Genomic DNA, 8,901 nt, shown 5'->3' with positions numbered 1-8,901 from the left:
GCGGAAATTGGGTCGGGTCCTGTCAACATGGTGCCTTTTCTGGTTTAAACATCATAATTACATGTTTATCACCCTGCCTACTCATGACTTTACCAAAAATACACATTATCTAGAATTAAATCTTATTGATACTTATAGTGTGTTTACTAATCAGGAATTGCAATTCGAATCAATGATTTATGTGTTTACTTCACATCAAGGAATTAAAAAGTTAGTGAGGCCCACACAAAATTAGGAATTCAATTCCTGATTTTGGAGGAATTTAATTCTAGGGTGGGAGGTGGTATTCTAATTTTTGGAGAACTAACCCATTTGGAATTCATCTTTTTTTACCCATTATATCTTCACACAATTTTGAAAATACCAAATTTGCTATCTATTTTAACCCAACAACGAGGACATTTTAGTAATTAGAACCATTCATGTCCTAATTCCATATGGTTTAGTAAACAACTTCAATAGGGATCTAGAATCTAACTCTCCTCAATCCATATGGTTTAGTAAACAACTTCAATGGAAAACCGGAATATAATTCTCCTCAATCACTCCTCCTCAATTCAATTCCTCATAGTCCGATTTATGGATTAGTAAACATGCCATTAAAGAAAATTTTCTACCATCATGGGAATCTACTTTCATTAATTATACTCCACCTACTCTATACAAAATATTGTTTGATAGTGAAATATAGTCACGTGATATAATCAAGTAATATCAAGAGCAACAAATTTTCTAGTAAACTTTATTTTCTGCCCAATTTTTTATTTGAAAATAACATTTTTATAATCTGAATCATTTGTGAAGAATTTTTTTATAAGCCTAAAATTAATCCATCAATTTCTAAAAGCATATTAAATTACTACTTACATTTTAAAAAAAAATGTTTTGATCTAAATCATAGAAAAAGTTACTTTTGTTAAAATAAACAAGCCTCTCTGAATAAAGAAAAAATAATAATATTTAGAAGGTCAAATTGAAATTTTGTGAAAATATTTAAAAATTGAAATTTTGTGAAAATATTTAATTACACTAAGATTGATGGTTTCTAACTTTTGTTTAAGATTTAATTTTATAATTAGCATTTGACTCATTTTTTAGGTGAGCAAAGGGCTTTATTTTAAGGGCTCTTTAGTTTTAACCCATAAAAAACTTAACTAATTTGGAAGAAAGATAATTAATTTTGCTTAATTAATATAAAACCAAAGCCACCTAATTTTATCAAAAGGACATCTAACAACCCTACAATTATTACATGTGCCATTGTGCTTAACTGTCAAATACAGGCTCTTTAGTTTTAACCCATAAAAAACTTAACTAATTTGGAAGAAAGATAATTAATTTTGCTTAATTAATATAAAACCAAAGCCACCTAATTTTACCAAAAGGACATCCAACAACCCTACAATTACTACATGTGCCATTGTGCTTAACTGTCAAATACAGGCTCTTTAGTTTTAACCCATAAAAAACTTAACTAATTTGGAAGAAAGATAATTAATTTTGCTTAATTAATATAAAACCAAAGCCACCTAATTTTACCAAAAGGACATCCAACAACCCAACAAAATCTGCTCAAAATCTGAAAACAAGCATTGAATGGCAGTCGAAAATGAATATCCACTCATTAAACAATTGTATAATTTTCATTAACTTCAAAAAAGAATCACAATATCCAATTAGAAGCCGTGTAGCCAATTACAAGCAACTAAAACTGCAATACAGTTTTTGCAAAAAGTGCAACGCAGAAACTGACTATACATTCGCTAAACCATATCTAAAATAAAAAATTATCAAATGAGAAGGAGTGTTCATATAATAGCCTTGCAAGTCTTCCTATTGTGCCCAGCAACACTGCACCGACTGCATTTCAATGGCCTTTTAAATTCACCAAAAACTTTGATCCTCTTTGTTGGTGGTCTTCCGGCTGACCTCTTTGTAATTGGTGGAAGCACAACTCCAGCTGCAATCGAATTATGAGTATGAAATCGAATTATTAGTATGAAATCAAATTATGAAACAAGAAACTGCACTGCAGTTTATAGTCAAAAACTGAAATAACAGAAACAACATTGCACTTTATGTGATAACATACCCTTAAATTTGAATAGAAACCAAAAGAAAACCATGTTCAAAGTACTAAAACTTAGATAAAAACACATTTAACTCCATGAGCAGTTGTAACATTGCCTTTATGAAACCAGAAACTGCAATGCAGTTTCTGCCAACACTCCAACAAACAGATGCAGTTTATAACAGAGGAGTCAAAACAAATCGAATAGAAACCAAAAGGAAACCACGTTAAAAGTACTAAAACTAATATCAAAACACATTTAACTTCATGAGCAGTTGTTACATTGCCTTTATGAAACCTGCAGTTTCTGCCAACACTCCAACAAACAAATGCAGTTTATAACAGAGGAGGCAAAACAAATAGAATAGAAACCAAAAGGAAACCACGTTAAAAGTACTAAAACTAATATCAAAACACATTTAACTCCATGAGCAGTTGTAACATTGCATTTATGAAACCAGAAACTGCAATGCAGTTTCTGCCAACACTCCAACAAACAGATGCAGTTTATAACAGAGGAGGCAAAACAAATCGAATAGAAACCAAAAGGAAACCACGTCAAAAAGTACTAAAACTAATATCAAAACACATTTAACTCCATGAGCAGTTGTAACATTGCCTTTATGAAACCTGCAGTTTCTGCCAACACTCCAACAAACAGATGCAGTTTATAACATAGGAGGCAAAACAAATAGAATAGAAACCAAAAGGAAACCACGTTAAAAGTACTAAAACTAATATCAAAACACATTTAACTCCATGAGCAGTTGTTACATTGCCTTTATGAAACTTGCAGTTTCTGCCAACACTCCAACAAACAGATGCAGTTTATAAAAGAGGAGGCAAAACAAATAGAATAGAAACCAAAAGGAAACCACGTTAAAAGTACTAAAACTAATATCAAAACACATTTAACTCCATGAGCAGTTGTAACATTGCTTGGGTGTATAGATGCAAAAGAAAATACTTAGAGCTTCTGAGACTCCTCTCCCTTCTCATCCTAACTTGAAAAGTTGAGACTGATATTGCCTAGAACAGTGCGACAAAATCCGAATAATGCACTAACCCATTTATGATTTTTCACGTTCTAATGTCTTTCACGTAATGTTACATTGAAAGTTAGAGAAACCACATCATCTGATGTTCTCTTTTTGTTGGAACATCAGATGGTGGAATAGTTTAGTTATTGATGGTTATTAGACCATCAGATTTTGCTACAAATGATACCATCCCCACTCCCTCGTATCTGATACATCATTCAACAAAAATATGCTACTTCAAAGCACTCCCATTCTATCATTCATGTGTGCTAATTTAGTTTTTGTCAGATATATGGTTCAAGTTTTCATCAAACACTATGCTATTTGCCCATGAAAATTTATTTTTGTTCATTTTGTATCCGTTTTAAACAAAAAAAGATATTTTAAAAAGAAAAACATCTACATGCTTGAATGAGCAGGGAGTAAAACCTTAACGATATATGGAAGACGCACTGTCAGTGCCTCTATCAATCGACATCGCACCTTGAGCAAGCTGCCATGAAGTACTTGGAATGGAAGCAAACAGCCCACGCATTAATGCATTGAATTAGAGACTGATCGACTAAGTCCTCAGCCCTATCGCTCCATCAAATCAAAATCAATGATCTCGGTAAGCCATAAACCTAAGTAAACCCTAAATTTCAAAATCAACTTTGACGGGTCCTGGAACACCCATACCTAGCCCCATCAGATCTCTGGTGTCGGTGTTAAGTGCAGCACGATTTCAACTGTAAGCTCTTGAACAAATCTGGACCAGGCTTTTTAAGAAGAAGGGTAGAATTGTCTTATCAGTTGTTATTTTTTACCTGGCCCAACGAATCTGGGCCTCTCTTTGGGCTAATCCAAAATAGTAATTTTTTCCTAAGTATTAAAACTAAAACCAAAATATCCAATATCTTACAAACTAATTAATAAAGTTAATTATGTCTAAAACCTAATTTTTCTTTATTTTAAATCAATAGAGTTTTTGATTTCTTATTGTCCAGGGCTTTCGCTTTTCGTTTTTGGCAAGTGGTGATGATACATAGATCAGCAAAAAGACATATGCATAAAAGTATTTTCCCAAGGAGGAATCCTAGAATCTCTTATTAAGATATATTTTCTCTAAATGATGAGGGTAAGAATGTCATTTTATTGCTTGGACAAAAGTTAAAAAAAAGGCAATTTATGTTAAAAGTCGGGAGTGCCCATCATAATTAGTAAAACCTAGAGGGTAGTGTAAAACTGGCATGAAACCTCAAATCCATTGTCTAGCCCAAAGTAAAATCTTCCGTTAAAAAAAAAAACAAAAAAAAAACAAAACAAAAAAGAAGCCCAAAGTAAATCTCAAAGTCGGCTTGAACTCAGTAAACTCCAAAAGTTCATTCCAACATGAAGTAATTTTTGGTCTTTGCTTTTCGTAGAAGCGATATTAGAAGATGGGAAAATCGAACACATAACCTTATGTTTGTGGATAATTAACCACTTCAACAACAAACTCTTTTATTTGAAGAATTTTAGATTGACATCACGTCTAAGAATTTTTCAATAAACCCGGCCAAAAGTCTGGGTTTGAGCCACCGTAACTCGCCCTATTGAAGTGAAGTTCATCCCTCATAAGTTAACATGCGCATGAACTTCACCCTCCATTGAAGCAAACAAGATGCTATTACTGAAGAAAGTAGTGAGATAAATAATTGGAGGACAAACAGTTGAATGAGGGAGAGAGAAAGGGTTTATTGTTTTTAATTAAAACAAACAATTAAAGAAATGAGGATAAAATATAGAAGAAACATGACTCAAAGTTTTTTGGTTGTGAAATGTACAACATAGTTTTTCAGAATAAACTAGAGAATCCCTATTTGGTGGGTAACCAACCCAACTTTATATTTGTTTGCATGAGACGTTATACCTCCTACATGACCATGGGACACTTAAAATTGTAAAACACCACAAAACCAAAGCAACTAAAAAGGAATAGTTTCATTAATAAGAAAACCCAAACAAACAATCAACACACTTGTCTAAAAAATTGTTGCATATATAAAATGTGACACATGGCCAACATTTTTCTACAATTCAAAGGCAATCATAAGGTATACAAGAAAATCAAATCAACAAAAGGCAAGCGAGAGAGAGAGAGAGAGAGAGAGAGAGAGAGAGAGAGAGAGAGAGATGGCAATGAGGCAACGTTTTGGTGGAATCTCTAGTACCCGTCCAAGACTATCGTCTCGTTCAATTTATGAAGATTTCAAGCCCCACTTTGAATTGAAGGAAGAGCAGGAAGCACACGTTATACATGTTCATCTGCCTGGTCTGTACTTTACCCAACTTTACCACTCATTTTGTAAATTAGAATACACAATATTCATGGGTAGATATGGGTTAGGTCAGTTGGAAAAGGTAACGTTCCCGCCCCCTAAACCAAGTTAGATCCCCCTCCCAATACATTAAAGTAGTTTAGAATATTGCCTTGTGAAAAAAAAAAAAAAAGAAAAAAAAAAGAACAGGTTTTTGTCAAAACTAGCAAAAGTTCAAAAAGTTATGTTTCCAAAAGTTAATAGCGAAAAATGTTTCAATGCTTTTGTGTGTACTTTGTTAAGTTGGAACACTTGTTTGATTCATATTGATTCAGATACATTCATAAAGAAGAATTTAGATGCACCCACAAGATGTAAGATTATAGGAGAATTTTGTATTTTAAAGAGCAACTTATAATTTTGCGAAGCTACTAGCATAAAATTCCTATACATGTTACGTCATATGTCACTTTCAATTTGTTTGTGTTTTCAGGTTTTGTGAAGGAGCAAGTAAGGATAACATTTGCGGCTTCCCCTGGTGTAATTAAGGTTGATGGACAACGGCCTCTTGGGAATAACAAATGGAGCCGTTTCAACCAAACCTTCCCTATTCAAGAAAATTGCGACGTGAGTAAAATTCATGGCAAATTCAACAATCAAATTCTTACCATTACAATACCAAAGCTAGGCATCACTCAAGTAGGCCCTAAAGAAGCAGCCAAACCAAGCCAACAAGCACTACCTACCTCTTCAAAAACTCCAACTGCTTCTGCTGCTGAGCCAAAGCCACAGAAACTGCCAGAGGACCTAATTCCGTCAAAACCTGGTTTGACAGCAACTGCAGGCCCTCAGAAAATTAGCTCTTCTGAGCCAAAGGCACAAAAGGGTCAGGAAGTCATTTCACAAGCAGCTACCTCTGCTGCTCAAGATGAAAAGCAAAGGGATAAGAGAAGTGCTCCTCCAGCTGCAGGCCCCCAGGAAGCTGCTGCTGAGCCAAAGGCACAAAACTCTACTTTTAGTGCCAGAGATGAAAAAGAAAGGGATGACAAGAATGGTGGTCATCCATTAGGCCTTCCGAAAAGCGTTGCTGAGACAAAAGTACACAAGGATAAGGATGAGGCTCTTACAAAAGCAATTTCAGCAATCCAGAATGAGAAACAAAGGGATGAGAAGAGGGTGATACCTTTGACTAGTCCTGAAGGAGGCATAAGTGAACCTAAGTCACAAAGGGGTAATGGGAAGCCTGCAGAACCAAAGAATGCTGAGAGAGTTGCTGAAACCAGTCTGCAGAAGGAAAGAGAGGCCAATGAGAGAAGCAAAGAAGCAGGGGCTGTCCCAAAGATTTTAGAAAAGGCAAAGAGAAAGAGCAAGAGTTCTGGGAGCGCTGTTGACCGAGAGAAGCGTACAGAGGAGGATTCCATTGCTGCAAATGTGATGGCTGCTGCAAAGAAGGGCATGAGAAATCTAGGAGAGGGGGTGAATGATGAAGAGAAGCAGATGTTGATCAATATGGGAGCAGCAGTTCTTGTTCTTCTGGCACTTGGGGCTTCTGCTTCCTACAGCTTATGGTCCTCTGGAAAACCATGAACTAAGCCCGGCCAATATCTTTTTCTCATTTGATTACAGATATGTCAAACCTACCTATCTCCGGGAGAAATCTATGTAAATGGGGTTTCGTTTATATCCTTGGCTAGCAAGACGATTAATAAGAAATGCCTGCAGTTTATGTGTTCTTCAATAAAAGTGTAAAGGAGAAATTAAAGAACCAATTAGTTAAAAGTAGGCTCATGTAGGGTATTAACGCAGAGACCTAACTGAAAACGAAACCGTAAAAAAATTCCAACTAATTGACCTATTCTTTAATTTTTCTGGAATAGCTAGCAATTCCACTTTGTTACAAATTGTGGATTCAACTCCTTCTATATTAGTTTCAAAAGTACAAATTGTGGAAGAAGAACAAGTGAGTGCTGTATAAACTGGCAATGGTGTTTCTATACCCCAATGTGCAACCAAATTTACAGCCTTCCTTCTAATTTTGATAAGCAATTTATTCAGCAAAAAGGACCCCATAATAAACAGCAGGACAAAACTAAAAGAAATCTAAACAGAAAATCACAACTTTCGAAATACCACATAGCCACATTGCCCAAAGCACTTAATTTCTAATGGAAAAAAAAGTTTTGAAAAAACATCTTATGGGGATGGCAATGCATTTCACAACCCCATGTTCCAAATACTCCTCTCCACTTCTGGGAAATCTCCTGGCAATGGGTCTTCCCCAAATACAATTTATAATTAATGAATTGCATACTTTAATTTGATTTTATTCCAAAACCCATTTAAGGAAAATAAAAAGCAAATTCTTCAATTCGAAGTGAACTATCAAGAGCGGGAAAGAGAGGCTTACCCATTATCGATGCGTTCATCACCTTTATGAGTTTAGAAAGCCAAGGCTTGCGTGTTTACAGTGATTTCGAGAGAAGCTTTGCAAATGGATGAGTTTTGATGCTTGAACTGGCAAAGCAGAAGAGGCAACATGAAGAGGAGGAGGAGGAGAAGAAGTACCGAAAACCCTTCAGCGCCCTCAACAAGAACAACGCTTTCTCTCTGGTTGGTGGTAGTTGATGGCCTACCAAACATGCCCTTACAGTTTCAACTGTATTTGTAGACTTGTACAATACAAGGTTACTTGTAAACCAACTATAAACTTGTGGGTAGGGTAAATGCATTTTAGTAAGGCTCAAATATCTTAAATATCAAAATGGTCTTGTGTTTTACTTTCTTTAGTTCTTGTATTATTAATTTGGCAAATTTAATTTTTATGTTTGTATCCGTTAATCAATGTGATATTTCCATCCAAATTCTGATAAAATTGAAAGAATTTTTTTTTAAAATCAATTAATTAAATTGTAATGAGTACAAATATTCATATTCCAATAATAAAGAACTTAAATAATTAAAACCCCAACCTCAACTCTTCCAACATTTCTGAGTCCTGTAGCAAAAAAAAGTTCCTCAGTCAATCGAATGCCTACTATTTTCTTGCTCTTCTGCCTTGGATATTTTTCATACTCCCACCATCATCTCTTTCCTCTCAAATCCATTGACTGAAAATAATTTATTCGAAATTTAATATTTTAATTTTTAATTTTTAATGTGTGAATGAAAAAAATTGTTTTGTTTAAGTATGAAAGTAGGCCTCATCATTTGGCCCGTGGGCACATGGGCCGATGGGGTTCAGCCCGGTCCATCGACAAAAAAACCCGGCTTAGCTCGTTATGGGCTTTGAAATGGCTTGGCCAGCCTTGGGCCGGGCTAGACTTGGGTTTGGGTGTCTAAAGCCCGGCCCATAGGCCCGGCCCGATTAAGCCCAAGAAAGCCATGCCCGATTAAGCCCAAGAAAGCCCGCCCACAAAAGCCCAGCCCTTTAAGCCCGCGTACATATATAATTATGTATAAATAAGAGTTTAGATTTAGGATTATATCACTTAAATCACGTATATAATTTATT

General features: G+C 35.2%; 1 protein-coding gene and 1 long non-coding RNA gene across 6 annotated transcripts; one reads left to right on the top strand and one right to left on the bottom strand.

Annotated features, from left to right (window-relative positions):
• Positions 1-5,245: 5,245 nt before the first annotated feature.
• LOC117620264 (inactive protein RESTRICTED TEV MOVEMENT 2) lies at positions 5,246-7,159 on the top strand. Its single transcript, XM_034350414.1, has 2 exons — positions 5,246-5,404; positions 5,884-7,159. The coding sequence occupies exons 1-2, from the start codon at positions 5,266-5,268 to the stop codon at positions 6,975-6,977; spliced, it is 1,233 nt and encodes a 410-aa protein (XP_034206305.1). The 5' UTR covers positions 5,246-5,265; the 3' UTR covers positions 6,978-7,159.
• LOC117620265 lies at positions 5,690-8,073 on the bottom strand. 5 transcript variants are annotated; one of them, XR_004584711.1, is made up of 4 exons: positions 7,798-8,073; positions 6,797-7,663; positions 6,574-6,674; positions 5,690-6,477 (listed from the first exon to the last, which is right to left on the bottom strand). It is a non-coding gene; the product is annotated as an uncharacterized LOC117620265 (long non-coding RNA). The 5 variants fall into 5 exon arrangements; XR_004584710.1 differs by having other exon boundaries at positions 6,797-7,106; XR_004584712.1 differs by lacking the exons at positions 6,797-7,663; positions 7,798-8,073 and having other exon boundaries at positions 5,690-5,997; positions 6,137-6,477; positions 6,574-6,690.
• Positions 8,074-8,901: the final 828 nt, after the last annotated feature.

This window comes from Prunus dulcis, chromosome 2 (genome assembly GCF_902201215.1).
Source record: "Prunus dulcis chromosome 2, ALMONDv2, whole genome shotgun sequence".
In the NCBI taxonomy this organism is placed as follows: Eukaryota; Viridiplantae; Streptophyta; class Magnoliopsida; order Rosales; family Rosaceae; genus Prunus; species Prunus dulcis.
The sequence above is the reverse complement of the archived record's forward strand: the minus strand, read 5'-3'. Positions and strand labels throughout refer to the sequence as shown.

Excerpts from the sequence above, each read along its gene's own strand:
- LOC117620264 (XM_034350414.1), top strand. The coding sequence starts at position 5,266 with ATGGCAATGAGGCAACGTTTTGGTGGAATCTCTAGTACCCGTCCAAGA. Across the intron at positions 5,405-5,883 it reads TATACATGTTCATCTGCCTG|GTTTTGTGAAGGAGCAAGTA; the intron begins GTCTGTACTTTA and ends TTGTGTTTTCAG.